Source organism: Triturus cristatus, chromosome 1_1 (assembly GCF_964204655.1).
Source record: "Triturus cristatus chromosome 1_1, aTriCri1.1, whole genome shotgun sequence".
In the NCBI taxonomy this organism is placed as follows: domain Eukaryota; kingdom Metazoa; phylum Chordata; class Amphibia; order Caudata; family Salamandridae; genus Triturus; species Triturus cristatus.
In genome coordinates this window covers 1,236,485,367-1,236,501,774 of record NC_140579.1, presented here as the reverse complement: position 1 = coordinate 1,236,501,774, position 16,408 = coordinate 1,236,485,367, and the positions used below count along the sequence as shown (strand labels likewise).

The following is a 16,408-nucleotide window of genomic DNA, read 5'->3' as shown; positions in this document are numbered from 1 at the left end:
CTTCAGAAGAAAAAGTTACTTTCCTTTGGTAATGCTTTTATTGGTGTATACTCTATCTAACTATGGATTCCTCACTGCCCTCCCACTTTCCCATTCTGTGGAGTGGCCTCTTTCTAACATCTGAAAAGGTCCCAATTCAGTATTCAACACCCTGATACCAACAATTGGTCATATTCTGTGTCTGAGGATGCAGGGAGAGAAATGACAAGAAACTGCCATCAGCGTGCAAGGCTTATGCGTGGCTTTGCTCTGTCACTTCCGGGTAGTGTGGAGTCAGCACGGACTGCATGGTGTCACCTAGCAGCACCCAAGAGCACTGATTTGGAGAACATTTTCCAGATCCAGTCTGGCGTCTGCAGAGCAGTCCATGGTGTGGAATCTGGTTAGATAGCGTATCCACCATAAAGATCGTCAGACATCTCCCTCTCTTCCTCTTTATCTATGGATTCACTAGGCTTGTTGCTGAGGCTGGCTGCTGATGTAATTATAGTTTGCTGGCAGCATTGCCTCTGATTTCTTCTCTCACTGGAGGTCGCTGCCCGAATGTGAATCACATTCTCTGGTGTGATACTTGGTTATCCAGATGGGTTTCAGGGAAGCTTCCTCATTTCCTACCAGATTCAGGCTGCTTTTGGCATATCAAAAAACTAAGCCTTGACCTTCTCACAGTACATCAGAATGTAGTCTAGCTGTGCACCATGCAGTTTTTGTTTGAATGTATTGAGGGAATGATTACTACCTTGTCGTGCTCACAAAAACAAGGACATGCTGCGGGCGGGGATGGTAGCCATCGGGGGAGGAACCTTGAAAGATAAAAAGATAAAGTTATGAGATAAAGTTACGATGGGCTAAAGAAAAAACATTGGGAGAGAAGCAAGACTACAGGAACAAAAAGAGGCAGGGTAAGGAAAGGAAAAGGAAGAAGTTGACAGACAGGATGGAGATTGCAAGCAGAACAACTAGACGAACACTTTAACCCCAAATTCAGAGAATGTTCAGAGGAATGAAACTGTTGATGGAAATCGGATACATTACATCACCACATGCAAGGGCAACAAGTGGGGTGATTACACAAGGAGTGGTGAGGCCATCACTGCGGGAAGGAATTCAATCCTAAACAGCGATAGAACTGCGAATGACTACAGCAGTGAGAAAGACACTGATGACTAAGAAAACTACATGGAAGAACAAGACCGATGGTTTCCATAGACCCACCAGGAGAAGCTCAACTACCAAGCACTATTCTTAGGTTGTGTTGTGGGCATTCAAGCAACCAGAAACAAGAGAAAAAATAAAGAGAGGAAGAGTAAAGAAAAAGAGGGTGGCAATAATATTCTCTTTTTTCGGGATTTGCTTTATTTTGTGTTTTAGTACCTATGGGAAAAGGAAGCGAAAGGAAAACTTACGTTCAATAAACAACCTTGTTCTTTTGAGCTTAGTGTGATTCAGAATAGCAGACTAAAAACGTACAAAAAGCCATACGACAAATTCGAATAAATGAAAGATTCTTGTAAAGAAATCACAGTCACATTAAACATCAATTTATTCATGACTTGAGGAGGTCTATTATTATAATTTCTTTATTTAACAGTGTTAAACCTGAAGATTTCTGTAATGGGATTCGGTGAGCAAACTCCTAAATATTTAGTGAAGTACTAAAAGAGAAAAGTCAGTAAGCAGAGATGTGAAACAAATTCCCTTTCTTTTATTTATAGAAATGTATCTGTCTGTTCTTTAGCATGGTACTTGCATTCTCCTGGTGGTGCCACTAGAAGGGAAATAAGACATTGAGAAGGGATGAATGGAAATGAAAAAAAATGAATTAACTTTTAAGATCTGAAATGAAGAAACTGTAAACCGTAAGATCTGTGACCCTTATGTACATTATTAGACTCTAACAAGCCATCTCATGACAGACTACTAGAAACATCTCCTGTGCTGTTGAGAGTAAACTGACGTAAAGCTCCTGTGGTCTGACTCCATTTTAGGTAGGCCTGACTCCATTTTAGGTAATGGAAGTTGTCATTTTCTCAATTTCTCTGTGATTCTTCCCCTGGTGTGAGGATGTCACCCAAGAAACCTGCTGGTTTCAAACCATGTGGGGCCAGTCACAGTCAAATGACAGTGACAGACCACCATTTGGTGTGTTTGTGGTGCCTGGAACCGGGACACAACTCCAAGGTATGTGATGACTGCTGCGTTATGCACCCAAAGGCGTTGAGGGAGAGATCCCTCAAGCTCCTCACCATCTGACATCAATTGACTCCGCGACGCATGAGGTTCCATTTTCGTGGGAGGTCCTGGGACAGTTTGCAGAGCCCGTCCTGGCTTTCCTTGTTGCACTCACTCATCAGGAAAGTCGGCAAAGTCCCACAAACACAAGAAGTCGAAGAGGTCCAAACATTCTTTGACTTACCCACATCGGTCGAAGTCATCTGAAGAGACGAGGGAGCGTCGGCACTCCAGGCGCCGTAGATCAGCAGGTCTGAACCTGTCATTGTGCCGCGCTTTCCAGATTTTCCCAGAGCAGGAGTGACCTCCGCCAAGCTATGCGGCCATGCATTACATTTTTGGGCAGTCCGGTCCTTCTGGAGCACCTTCAGGCTCCACAGGGCCCCCCTGGAAACAACCCGGCAGGTTCACCCTCTGCACCAGTCGGACCCCAAGGATCCCTCACTGGATCCGGAGCAGAGCCGTTGCTGAGACTGAGACCTTCCTCTGTGCCAACAACCCTAGGTGGTGCCATCCTCATCGTCACTCCCGACTCCAACACAGAGCCGTATCAATGTTGTCTGGCATCGACTGAGGACATCCTACCAGGAGCGAAGCAAGTGCCTTATTTAATGGATAGGCTTGGAGATGGAGATGTTTAGGAGGGGTCTATGGACCCTTAGGTAGAGGACCCAGTTGAGGAGGACAACTGGTATGAGGAACTTGGGGAGGCCAATGGGTTAGACTCATCACCTGGCACTGGCCTGGTTTCCCCTCCTACTATGGCTATGGAGGTGGGAGCCTCTTATGCTATGGTGATGTGCAGGGCAGCTGCGGTACTAGACCTAAACCTACAATCAGTGGCAGACAAGACTCATGTCTTGACAGAGGTGCTTCACCTGGGTGTTTACCTATGAGAACTCTTACTCCTATTTAATGAAGCCCTCATGGGTGTCCTACTTGGGGCCTGATCCAAGCCCTGCACAGGGGCTACTGTGAATAGGACAGTTGCCCACCGCCATTGCCCCACTTCTGGCGATCCCACTTTCCTTACCCGCACCCCACCGCTGAGAGCTTGGTGGTCCAACCCTCCTCATTCTGTATTCACCCTGGCGCATTCCCTACCATACCACTGGATAGGGAATCTAAAAGGCTAGACACCTTCGGTAAGAAAATCCTCTATTCCACCAGCCGGGCACTGCGGTCGGTGAACACAGCGAGCCTATTGGCCCGTTATTCCCATACACTATGGGAATCGGTTGCGCAAGTGCTGCCTATGGAGGCTCGAGCCATATTCTGTCAGGTAATTGCCGACGGGAGAGATGCAGTAAATTTCTCCATCAGATGTGGTCTTGGCACAACCGACTAGCTAGGTAAAGCCATTTCATCGTCAGTGGCCTTGCAGAGCACATCTGGCTGAGAACATCTGGGTTTTTAGGGGATGTCCAGGCTTACTTCATGAGCATGCCCTTTGATAGCTCTTGCCTATTTGGAGACAAGGTGGATTCAGCGCTGGAGTGCTGCAAGCACAGCTGAGCTACAACATGGCCCGTGGGCTTGTCTATGGCCTCTTGTCAACCCAAATCCTCCTTCCGCCCCTTTCAGGGCTACAGAATTGGTCTCCAGCCATTCCCATACCCTCCTAGCCACAATGGCCAGCAGGCTTCCCAGCCATTTCGTGGCCCGAGGACTCAAGTCCCACAGACCACATCGGACAGACAGCCAGCAGTCAGGTCTTCCCCCACCGCTCAGCCCAAGCAGCCACTGCCTCCAAACCTCTTTAGTCTGCCTTCAGACCATCATGGGCACCCAATGGGAGGCAGGATACGCCATCACCTCCCACACTGCTGGTCAGTAATATCGGACCATTTAGTCCAAAGGGGCTCCCTCCCCTTCGTGACATCCCCTCTACCCATCCCACTCATTTACGAATGGCTGACGGAGAACCATCTCTCCTTGCTCTGTGAAGAAGTACAGGCTCTCTTGACCAAGGGAGCCATGGAAAGGGTGCCTGCATCAGGTGTGTTATGGTTACTATTCCTTCTACATTCTGGTGCCAAAGAAGGACAGAGGACCTCATCCTATCCTAGATCTGTGCCTCCTCAAACTCTTCTTGAAGAAGGAGAAATTCAAAATGCTCAATGTAGGAAACTGGCTCTATATATACTACACCAAAATTAGGTATAGTGTGTATAGAGTCCTGGTGACCCCAGAGGTAGGCAGAGGTTAAAGTTAGATAGAACCTTACTCTCTATTTGTGGTAGAGTGGTCGAGCAGTAAGGCAGTATCAGAGGACAGTGTTAAGCATTTGATGTACACCCTCAGTTAGCAAATGAATCCACACATTCAAGAACTGAACTCTAGGCCCATTGTTTTTGTATAAAAAAATATACTGTTGTTTTATTTTAGAACCAAGCAAGCCTGGCACATGTAAGCATTAAATACTTTACAGTAATAAATTGCTGAATGTAGAACAGTTTGAAAATGCAATAGGACTTGTACTTTGTTTGATTTACAGGGGATGCAGTAGGTTGCAATACTTAGCAAATACAGTACATTGAAATGAAAAGGCTTTTTCAGTGAATTACAGGTAAGTTCCTTTTTACGTTATTTTTCTAACTCGGTTCTGGATACCTAGATTCAGCACTGGGACATTTCCTGCAAACAGGTAAGTAAATACGTTTTGGTTATTATTGCGATTTTTAAAGAATATTTTTAGATTTCAAAACTCCACACTTAGAAACTTTTTTGAAGAAAATTGTCAATGTTATCCTATGGAGGAAAAACAGGTTATCGGTTCACAGGTAAGGTATCGACTGTGGGAGTTAAGGTTCTGGGGTTAAACTTAGGGGTCCCCCAGGGTCAGTGATGCACTCTTGTTACACACTCAGCGGCACTATGGCGGCCGGGTGCAAAGTGTTGAGACCCAATGTTATTGAATGGGGGATAGGGGGCCTCCGGGTGGCTACTGACGAGCAGGCCACTTGGTTGTGGGAGCAAAGCTCCTGGACTTTAGCTCAGGGCAAATGGGCAAACAAAGTAGCACCAAAGGTGCACCCTCAGCGGCACTAGGGTGGCCGAGTACAGGGTGCTGTTACGACATCGGGTGCCCTGTTTTTTGCAATGGGTAACTTCCGGTTTGCAAAGGCACTGCAGGCTCGGGACTAAGGTCTTCTGGGTGCGACCACCACTTCGAGAGGTAAGTTGGGATCTTGGGGGTTGGTTAGGCACTGTCGGTTTGGCTATAGAGGAGGAGAAAATCCGTTTTGCAAATGGTTTGATGACAATATACGACTGGATGACGGCAAATTTTCTACAACTAAATCCAGATAAATCAGAAATCATGCTCCTGGGTAAAGCAACCGATGTTTGGTCAAGTGATTGGTGGCCAACTACATTGGGCATTGCCCCTACCCCGAAGGTTTTAGTTAATAACCTGGGTATAAAAATAGACAAGGCTCTGTCCATGAAAGAACATATTATGGCTACCTCCGCATCCTGTTACTATAACCTCCGGCTCCTGAGAAAAATTCTGCCCTACATGCCTACCCACCATCGCAGGACTCTGGTACAAGCCTTAGTCACCAGTCGGTTGGATTATGGCAACGCACTAATGGCAGAGGTAGGTGAAACTTACCTAGCTAAGCTGCAGGTAGTCCAGAACACAGCTGCAAGGATGATCTTAAATCAACCTTCAGGTACCCCCTCTCGACCATTACTTAGAGAACTTCACTGGCTAACGGTGAAAAAGAGAGCTTTCTTCAAGATTTGCTGTCTGACCTATTCGGCTCTGAACAAAGGTGGCCCTCTCTACCTACAACAAAAACTCTTTAAATATTGCCCTGTAAGACATCTTAGATCTAGCTCTCAGGGTTCACTACAGGTTCCTCGTTTCCGATTATCTCGGACAGGAGGCAGATCTTTTTCTTACCTAGGCCCAAAATATTGGTATCAACTTCCGTTGGCATTGAGAGCAACGCCTAGATTTGAACTTTTTAAAAAAAAGTTAAAAACGTTTTTGTTTTGAGCCCTCTCCTGTCCCTCTGCTGGTCTGTTTCTCTGTATCAAAGCTGTTAGTCTACTAGGCAGCACCGAGATGCCCCTGGGTGATTTGAGCGCTTTATAAACATAATAACATAACATAACATAACATAACATGCACGGCTGTGGGGCATCGGGTGAAGGGGTGCCTTTTAGGGTTGGATCTTCTTACCAGCTCCTGGTCGCGGCTGGGGGCACCTTCCAGATTTAGGCTGCAGGCGTCGGCTGGAGGCTTGAGGCAGGTCAGGGGTCACTTCATCTCGGGTCAGGATCGCCGGGGCGACCTCCTCGTGGTGTTTGCCCACTCGAGCTCGGGCCGTGGTCGGCGATTGCAGAGTGGTGCGGATTCGCAGTGTCCGGCCGGAGCCAGAGGTTGGACATGAACAAATCCAGTGTTCACGGCATGGGAATGGGGAAACAAAGTAGCACCAAAGGGGCACCCTCAGCGGCACTAGGGCGGCCGGGTGCAGGGTGCTGTTTCGAGGTCAGGGGCCCTGTTGTTTTCAATGGAGAGACTCCGGTCGAAAGAAACACTGCAGGCACGGGACGAAGACCTTCTGGGTGCGACCACCACTTCGAGGGGTAAGTTGGGATGTCTTGGGTTCGCTAGGCACTGTTGGTTTTGGCTCACAAGGCAGAGGTGCGTCAGGTGCGGGGGTGCCTTTTGGCATCGGAAAGTCTTACCCACTCTTAGTCACGGTAGAGGGGGGTCCTCTGGATTGAGGGTGCAGGCTTCGGCTAGGGTCTTGAGGCTGATCTGGGATCTCCGGATCTTGGACCACAATCGCCGGGGAGACCTCCTCGTGGTGTTTTTCCACTCGAGCTCGGGCCGGGTTCGGCGGGTGCAGAGTGGGCTGGATTCGCGGTCTCCGGCTGCTGCCAGAAGTTGCAAGTTGAACAGGTCCGCTGTTCTCGGGAGACACAGTATTTTGAAGTGAAGGCAGGCAGGTCCTCTGGGGTTTTTGAGGTTGCTGGCTAAAGGACATACCGGGGTTTAGCAGGAGCAGGTTCGAGGGGAGACAGGCCTGCCAAGCCAGTGGGCGTCTTCCTCTTGTTAGCTCCTTGCGGCTCTTCGGTCCTTCTTCTTATCTTCTTGCTTGTCGTTTCTGGATCTGAGGAAGCAAGGTTCAGGATGCCCCCTAAATACTAGATTTAAGGGCATTACAGGTAAGTAAAGGGCAGGAACCAATGAGTCCCTTCCCTGGGGTGGCTACACTCCCTATCGTGCCACCCTCCAGTGGGAGGGGGGCAGGAGCCTGTCCCTCATTGGTTGGGTCCCCCCATCCTCAAGATGGCGGGGACTCGGAGTTGTGCTACATCTCACCTCCCCCACCTGAGGGGTGGAGTTAGCAGAGGTGGGCACACCTCTTTCCCTCACTTGTTTTTCCCGCAGGTTCTCCCACCAAAAGTGGGGGGTAGAACCAGTGGGGACCAGTTGCTGAAAGCAGCAAATGGTCTGGGGAGGCTCACAAGCTTCCCCTTCATGAACCCTGTCCATCCTGGGGGAGGAGGCTTGGCACCTCGTCCCAGGATGTGCATTGTTTCAGGCCCCTGAGAGCAGCAGGCTCTCGACCCAGGAGTCCAAAAACATGTCTGTTGGTGGCAGCCTAAGCAGCCACTCAGTCGGGACTCTAGAAGTTGGTCGAGTTTCAGGGGCATCTCTAAGATGCCCTCTGTCGTGCATTTTACATTAAGTCCCACACTGGCATCAGTGTGAGTTTAATGTGCTGAGAAGTTTGATACCAAACTTCCCAGTTTTCAGTGTAGCCTTTATGGTGCTGTGGAGTTTGTAATGACAAACTCCCAGCACTATATACTCTTCATGGCAGCACTGCACTTACAATGCCCAAGAATGGACTTGGGCACTGTAGGGGTACAGGACTCATGCACCTGTACCCTCACCACTGGCATAGTGCACCCAGCTGGAGGAGTGACTGATCTAGGCCAGGGCAGTGGGTTGTGGGCATGGCACACAGGGATGTGTGCCATGTCTACTCTTCACTTTGTTCTGCACCAAGACACACAGCCTGCAAAGGCAGTTAGTGTGTGAAAAGGTGCAGGGCCTCTAAGGGTGGCACAATAAGTGCTGCAGCTCTTAGTAGCCCTGGGTAACTGTGGTACAATTTACCAGGGGCCCACCTGTGGCCAGGGATGGCAATTGGGTTTAGGCTTCAATGCAGTTTTAGGGAAGGAACATAGGCCCTGGGTACCTGATTAGCAGGTAACTAGGGCACACTCAGTCAAAGAACATCAGCAATTCAGCAAAAAGTGGGGGCATACCATGCAGAAAGAAGGCAGTTTCTCACCCCCCCCCCCCAATGAAAGATGATGAGACTAACCTTTCCCTAGAGAGTCTTCATTGTCTAAGTGGAAGAACCTAGAAAGTCCATCTGCATTGGCATTGGCAGTCCCAGGTCTGTGTTCCACTTCAAAGTCCATTCCCTGTAGGGAGATGGACCATCTCAACAGTTTAAGATTTTCCCCTTTCATTTGTATTAGCCACCTGAGAGGTCTGTGGTCAGTTTGAACTAGGAAGTTAGTCCCAAACAGGTATGGTCTCAGCTTCTTCAGGGACCAAACCACAGCAAAAGCCTCCCTCTCAATGGCACTCCAATGCTGCTCCCCGGGGAGAAGCCTTCTTCTTATAAAAGCAACAGGTTGGTCTTGGCCTTCATCATTGGTCTGGGATAGGACCGCTCCTATCCCTAGCTCAGAGGCATCAGTCTGCACTATGAACTGCCTGGCATAATCTGTAGCCTTCAGAATTGTTGCTGAGCACATTGCTTCTTTCAGGGTGTCAAAAGCCTTTTGGCAACTAACTGTCCAGTTTATCTTCTTGGGGTATTTTCTTGGAGGTGAGTTCTGTGAGGGGAGTCACAATGGACCCATATCCCTTCACCAACCTCCTGTATTACCCAGTCTAGCCAAGGAATGCCCTGACTTGGGTCTGGGTGGTTGGAACTGCCCAGTCCAGGATGGCCTCCACCAACAAGGTTGCCCAGGTACACCTGCCCTATCTCGCATTTGGATGCCTTGATAGTTAGGCCTGCAGTTTGCAGGGCTTTTAAAACCTTACCAAGGTGGATCAGGTGATCCTGCCAGGTGCAACTAAAGACAGCAATATCATCAAGATAAGCTGCACTAAAGGACTCCAACCCAGCAAGGACTTGATTTACCAACCTTTGAAAGGTGGCAGGGGAATTCTTTAAACCAAAGGGCATAACAGTGAACTGGTAATGCCCATCAGGTGTGGAGAATGCTGTTTTCTCTTTTGCTCCTGGGGCCATGCCAATTTGCCAGTACCCTGCAGTTAAGTCAAAGGTACTTAGAAATTTGTCTGCACCAAATTTGTCTATCAACTCATCTGCTCTTGGGATAGGGTGAACATCTGTCTTGGTGACAGAGTTGAGCCCTCTATAGTCCACACAGAACCTCATTTCTCTCTTTCCACCCTGTGGGTGAGGTTTGGGGACTAGAACCACTGGGCTGGCCCAGGGGCTCTCAGAGGGTTCAATAACCCCTAACTCCAGCATCTTGCTGACTTCAGCTCTAATGCTTCCCTTGACTTGGTCTGACTGTCAATAGATTTTGTTTTTGACAGGTGCACTGTCACCAGTGTCCACATCATGGGTACACCAGTTTGTCAGACCATGGGACAAGGAAAATAGCTTAGCATACTGCTGCAAGACTTGCTTGCAGTCAGTCTGTTGTTGGGCAGAGAGGGTGTCTGCAAAGACAACTCCATCTACTGACCCATCTCTTGGGCTGTAGGAGAGGAGGTCAGGGAGAGGTTCACTCTCTGCTTTCTGCTCCTCATCAGTCACCATCAGCATGGTGATATCAGCCATGTCATTGTAGAACTTTAGGCGGTTCACATGGATAACCCTTTTGGGTGTCCTGCTTGTGCCCAGGTCAACCAAGTAGGTGACCTCACTCTTTTTTTCTAGGATGGGACAAGGGCCACTCCATCTGTCCTGGAGTGCCCTTGGTGCCAATGACTCCAAAACCCATACCTTCTGCCCAGGTTGAAATTCAACTAGTTCAGCTTTTTGGTCATACCAATGCTTCTGAAGCTCCTGGCTGGCCTCAAGATTTTTGGATGCCTTTTCCATGTATTCAGCCATTCTGGACCTTTGGCCAAGTACATAGTCCACAACATCTTGTTTGGGTTCTTGGAGAGGCTTCTCCCAACCTTCTTTTACAAGACAGAGTGGTCCCCTCACATGATGGCCAAACAGAAGTTCAAAGGGAGAAAACCCTATTCCCTTCTGTGGCACTTCTCTGTAAGCGAAAAGCAGGCATGGTAAGAGGACATCCCATCTCCTTTTGAGTTTTTCAGGGAGTCCCATAATCATGCCTTTCAGTGTCTTGTTGAATCTCTCAACAAGGCCCTTGGTGTGTGGGTGATAGGGTGCAGTAAACTTGTACTGCACTCCTCACTCTTTCCACATGTGTTTTATGTAAGAAGACATGAAGTTGGAACCTGTCTGAAACCACCTCCTTAGGAAACCCTACTCTGGTGAAGACAACAATGAGGGCCGTGGCTACTGCAGGAGCTGTAGTAGTCCCAAGGGGAATTGCTTCAGGATACCTAGTGGCATGATCAACTACCACTGGAATGAATTTGTTCCCTGATGCTGTGGGACGATCTGCGCTGCGTGTGCCTCTTTTGCCTGGAGTGCAACCACGACCCCAAGTTGTGCTTCGACTGTTAGTTGTTGACGCCGAAGGCTTTGTGGTAGCTGTCCCGAAAGCTGCTTGAATGACGATAGTCAGGTCCATGCCGTTCGAGGTCCCGGTCATGGAGCCACCATCATTCCGGCTCGAAGTCATCGAAGTCTTCGCACTCGGGGTTGGGTAATTCGAAGCATAAGAAGAAGTCGAAGAAGCATCATCGCTCTTTGCCTTCTCCTCGTCGGTCGGCCGACCCGACGAGGCGCGTGGGTGGTGCCACTCCTGCGGCTCCGCGCGCGGAGCCTGAAGGGTCGACTCCGAGTTCCCTCCCTTTCCGGGACCCTGAGAGACCCCCCCGCCCAGCTTCATACGTTCTATGAGGCGATGCATGCCATCTTTGGGTGGACCGACCCCGCCGGTGCGCCTTCGGGCCCCGCGGACTCGGTTGTGGGGCTTAGGTCTTCGCTGCCGGTGGCTCCGGCCCCGGCGCCACAGGCCTCCCTTGGATCCAGGCCTGGATCCGGATCGGCGCCAGTTGACCTCATTACACCTCCACCAGCGCCGCTTCCGACGGCACCATTACGTTGCTCGACGCCGGTCGGCCGGCGTCGGCCCCAGCCTCCTTCCGGACGTGGACACGGAGCCGGACCGGCGTCACCCGACGCCGAATCCGGTGCCGGGTGGGGTTTTATGCCCCTGTTCACTCCTGGGGTCCCTTTCCACCAACAGTGGCACCCAGAAGAAGATGAGGAGGACTGGAAGGGGTCAGGTGACCCTTTAACTGACCAACTAGATACTGAGCAGGACTTGAGAGCGGAACTGGGGGATGCCAGTGGTCTTGACACTTCACCCGACTTTGGCATATTGTCTCCCCCTACCATGGCTACGGAGGAGGGAGCGTCATACGCTGTAGTGTTGCGTAGGGCGGCCAAGGCTCTCAACCTCGAGTTTCCTACGGTGGCAGTCAGGATTAACCTCCTTACTGAGGTGCTTCAACCGGTGGCGAGCTCTTCGGAGCCCCTGCTTCCATGTAATGAGGCCCTCACTGACGTCCTTTTGGACACGTGGTCCAGGCCCAACACGGGGGCTCCCGTGGACAGGATGATCACCCGACGCCACCGCCTGGCTCCGGGCGACCCCACTTTCCTCTTCCAACACCCCACCCCGGAGAGCTTGGTAGTCCAAGGCTCCACCTCCAAAAGCGCCTTCCCTACCGCTCCACCGGAAAGGGAATCCAAGAAGCTGGACCATCTTGGGAAGAAAATGTTCTCTTCCCCCAGCTTAGGACTGCGGCCCGTAAACTCCGCATGTCTCTTGAGCCGTTATTCGCACTCAGTGTGGGATACACTGGCGCAAGTGCTGCCTCAGTGTCTGGAGGAGGCCCGGGCAGTGCTCTCCCAGGCTGTCGCCGCCGGGAGAGATGCAGCCAAGTTTACGATCCGTTGTGGACTGGACACCGCCAACTCTCTGGGCAGGACCATTTCAACCACTGCTGTGCCTGGATGAGGTCCACTGGCTTTTCAGGGGGTGTGCAGGAAGCAACACCTTCCTGTACATAAAAAACCTCCCTGCTTGCAGACACCCTTGCACTCTGGTGCAAGGGTGCCTACGTTGGTGCTAAGTTGTGAAACTTAGCGCCATTGCAGGGTGAAAAGCAAGACTGCACCATGTCCTTGTTAATATGGTGCAGCCTTGCTTTTCCTAAGTGGCGGAGAGAGGCGTTAAGCCAAGAAGGCTAATGCCTCTCTCCGCCACTTCCTTGTGAATATCCCCCTCAGTGTCCTCCAGGAAGAGCGTCACCGAAGGTAAGTAACATTTTCTTTTATCACCTTTTTATGGTGGAGGGGGATTTCTGGTTTAATTCGCTGTTTGCTTGTTTGGCTGTTTAATCCGTTACTCGTTATTCGAGTTTCTGATTTTACAGCTTACTTTACAATAGTATGTGGTAAAACTGTCCCTTATCAATAGAAATGTTATTGCCTGTGGTTTTACAGTTTCAAAAAACTTGTACTCATGCGTGTAATTGTGCCAATTTTACTGCATGACAACATGCGTAATTGAGATTTCACACAATTGGAAATGGTTGTATTTGTGTTTTACAGGTATATTTAAAATGTTTTTGTTTTTAGGTATCACATTGGGTAAAGCAGAATCTGGAAAAAGAAAAAGAGCTGTCAGACATAAAATTTCAGTTAAGCGAGTCAAGAAAAAAGATGAGCAAATTAAATGAATCTGCAAGTAAGGTTTTCAAGATCCCCCTTGTGAATGAATCTTAGTTTTTTTCCACCGCAACATTTTAAATACTTTGTTGTCCGTGAAACTGGAAAATATTTAAATGTCTTCCTTTAGGAATACTTATATTACTCCAGTATTGGAACTTTCATAGATTCCCATGCTTGTATCATTCCCCGTCGTCGGAATGGGCGTCCCCAGATACATAAAATAGCAATAAAAACCATTACCAAACAGAACCTAGGCCCAGGCCTATGCTTGTTTTGCAACCTATTCATCTCTTTTTGTAAAAGAGACCAAAAAAAATGACCAACCAATCAGATTAGCCTCACCCCCTAGAACCCTCCTGAGAGAAGCTCAGAACCTCAGATTTTCTACTGCACTTTGTGCAAGGGAGTCTCCACTGAGCTCTGCTCAGTTTTCTTTCTTTCTACAACTTGTTTTTTCAACTTTTTTTCAAATGGTAGCGATTTGTTTTATTGAATGAGATTACTAATGGGGGAGGGGCAGCATTTTTTAATAATTACACAGGCAGTAAGATGAAGATTTGTAGCAAAAAGGATTGTAGATTTCTTTTGGACAGATCTGAAGTTTATTTTATTGCAAATCTCCTTAGTGATACATGACATATTGTAGAACCTAGAAAGATATGGTGGAAGTCCACATTGCCCACATAGTGACTTTAGGGAGGACAGCCCCTTAGTGTTTCCCTCCTGTATAGAAAAAGTATTTTTAGGTCGTAGCTTAATAGACAACACAGCTTTGTGGTTTCAAAGACATACTGCAGACATGCTGAAAGTTTACCTAGGAATGCACTCCGTCCATTGCTTACTATTGGCTTTTTGTTTTTTAATTCACATTTGCTTGCTTTCTGTTCACTGGCTTTATTTGTTTTAGCCACTCGAGCATGTCTTTGTCCTTCCAGTATAGCATAACCTGTTTACCACCTCTCTGATTGGCTCCTTCTATTTTTCCATGAGTGGCCACTTTTCAGGAGCTCTTTTTTTCATTTTATTGAAGCACTGCATGAGAGTGCATGTGTTTTTCAGATGTCTCCCTTGTATGGTGCTCTTCCCACTGCGAGTGTTCCTTACACTATTGGTTATATTCAGACATTCAAATCCATTTTGCTTATGACAATATTATTACATTGCCTGAACAATTCTTTTTTTTAAATGTCTTTATTAAATTTTAACCAACCAGTACAGAGGTGCATATCACATTATGTGCATATTACGCTATATCATATTACGTTCCAGTAGAGCCAAAAACACCTATTGCATCGATCGTCTAATCTCAAATTATACCTATACAGTTTTACCTGTGTATAGTGCACCTGATTGTATGGTGCGCAACCTGCTGCTAGTAGTTATCATGCTCGTCTGTGTGCAACAATACAGACATTGCCCATCCGTGAGAAGAAATTCATACAGCTCCGAATCCCAGCTAAGTGTAGAGCTCGCCTGTGAGTCTGGCCTCTCCGCAATGGCGGCTCGGTAAAGCCTAGAGACTGCATGTGCCGGGTTCAGTGATTGCAGGAGAGTGTGCAATGTCGTAACTGTGGGGGGCTCATGGGGAAAGCTGGTTGTTGCAGTGCGGATGTCCTGGCGAGGTCTAAGGTACAAAAAGATTTCCAGTGGCGTAAGGGAGCCTTTGCTAAATAGGGCACTGCGATCTTTAAACTGTCCTTCATGTTATAGGTCTCCCAAGGTATTGAGTCCCGTTTTACTCAGCATAGTGCGACATAACCCCTCGTGGGTGACAGGGAGTAAATGGTGAAACTGCTGTGGCACCAGAGGGGAGTAGAGTAGTGGTTTGTGTAGCTGCTGTGTCAGTCTTCGCCACGCATTATTAGTACAGGCCACAGTGGAGATAGCGGCACCTCCACCCGGGATTCTAGGTCCCAGGTAAGGGGACGGGGGCAAGGGAGACTTTTATCCTTGGTCAATGGCTAAGTGGGGCATATACAGATTTGGATTGTGCCAATAGACCGCATAGAGAGCCTGTGCGCAGAGGTAATAGAGCTTCATATCAGGCGTCTCAAAGCCCCCAAGCGCAAATGGAAGGGTGAGCATCTTCTAGGTGACTCTGGGTTGTTTGCCCCCCCAAGCAAAGTGAAGTAGCTGCGTTTGTTGCGTTTGCAAGAACGGTCTCCCAGGGGGGGTGGGGGTATGGTATATTGAGGAAGAAATAAAGAAGCTTTGGAAGGATTACCATTTTTATATGGGAGATGCGGCCCGCCAATGACAGTGGGAGTGTTATCCATCGTGATACTGAAGTGGCAACAGAGGTTACGGCAGTGCCATAATTGCCTCGCAATGTCGCCTCCCTTTCCCTCAAAATCGTCACACCCAGATATTGCACCTCTGCTTCACACCACTGCAGGGGATACTCCATTGAGAATTTAAGTGTCTGCGGGGTGAGAGGAAACATCTGCAATTTACTCTAGTTAATTTAAGTCCACGAGTAGGCTCCAGATTGAATTATCTCCCTAAGACCCAGATTCAGACTGATATGTGGGTCGCGAAGATAGAGCGTAATATCATTGGCGTTATTGATAGATGTCGGGATGGGTTTCTTAATGCAAACTCCCTATGCTTTTGTCTCAGCGTAGCCGCCAAGGGCTCTATTGCAAGGGCAAATAGGAGGGATGATGAGGGACACCCCTGCCAAGTGTCTCGTGAAATGGGGAATGAGCGAGATTTGCTGCCATTGATCTGTATAGCGGCTCTCGGTTCGCTATAGAGGAGGGCAATCCAGGACAGAAACGCAGCAGGGAACCCCATCCTCCCCAACACGGCAAACTTGTAATCCCATTCCAGTAAATCAAATGCTTTGGTGGCATCCAAAAACACTGCCACTGCAGCAAGGTCATGATCGATATCTTGAATCACGGCAAAAATGGTGTGCAAGTTATGTGAAGTAGCGTGCCCTGGCACAAATCCCGCTTGGTTGGTCTGGCAGGACCAGGCCTTCCATTAGGAGGCTCAGTCGGTTGGCCAGTACCTTCGCCAGTATCTTCGCATCACAGTTGATTAAAGAAAGAGGCATGTAGGCTTCACACGCTGTGGCTGGTTTACCGGGCTTGAGGATAGTGATGATTGAAGCTTTACCGGGCTTGAGGATAGTGATGATTGAAGCTTCATGCATGGTCAGGGGGAGAGTCCCCAGATCTCTCGCCTCATCATAGCTGCTTTTAAAATGGGAACCAGGGCTTCATCATAGCATTTGTAGAAGTTGGCAGGTAGGC

The 16,408-nt window shown here is 48.7% G+C and overlaps 1 protein-coding gene across 1 annotated transcript in view; it reads left to right on the top strand.

The window, feature by feature from the left end:
* The window catches only part of LOC146871892 (synaptonemal complex protein 1-like), a 172,625-nt gene extending 159,423 nt beyond the window's left edge, over positions 1-13,202 (top strand). Inside the window, exon 4 of the mRNA XM_085649323.1 lies at positions 13,056-13,202. Coding sequence (XP_085505449.1) covers positions 13,056-13,202 — 147 coding nt within the window. The remainder of the gene's footprint in view (positions 1-13,055) is intronic.
* The last annotated feature ends 3,206 nt before the right edge of the window (positions 13,203-16,408 follow it).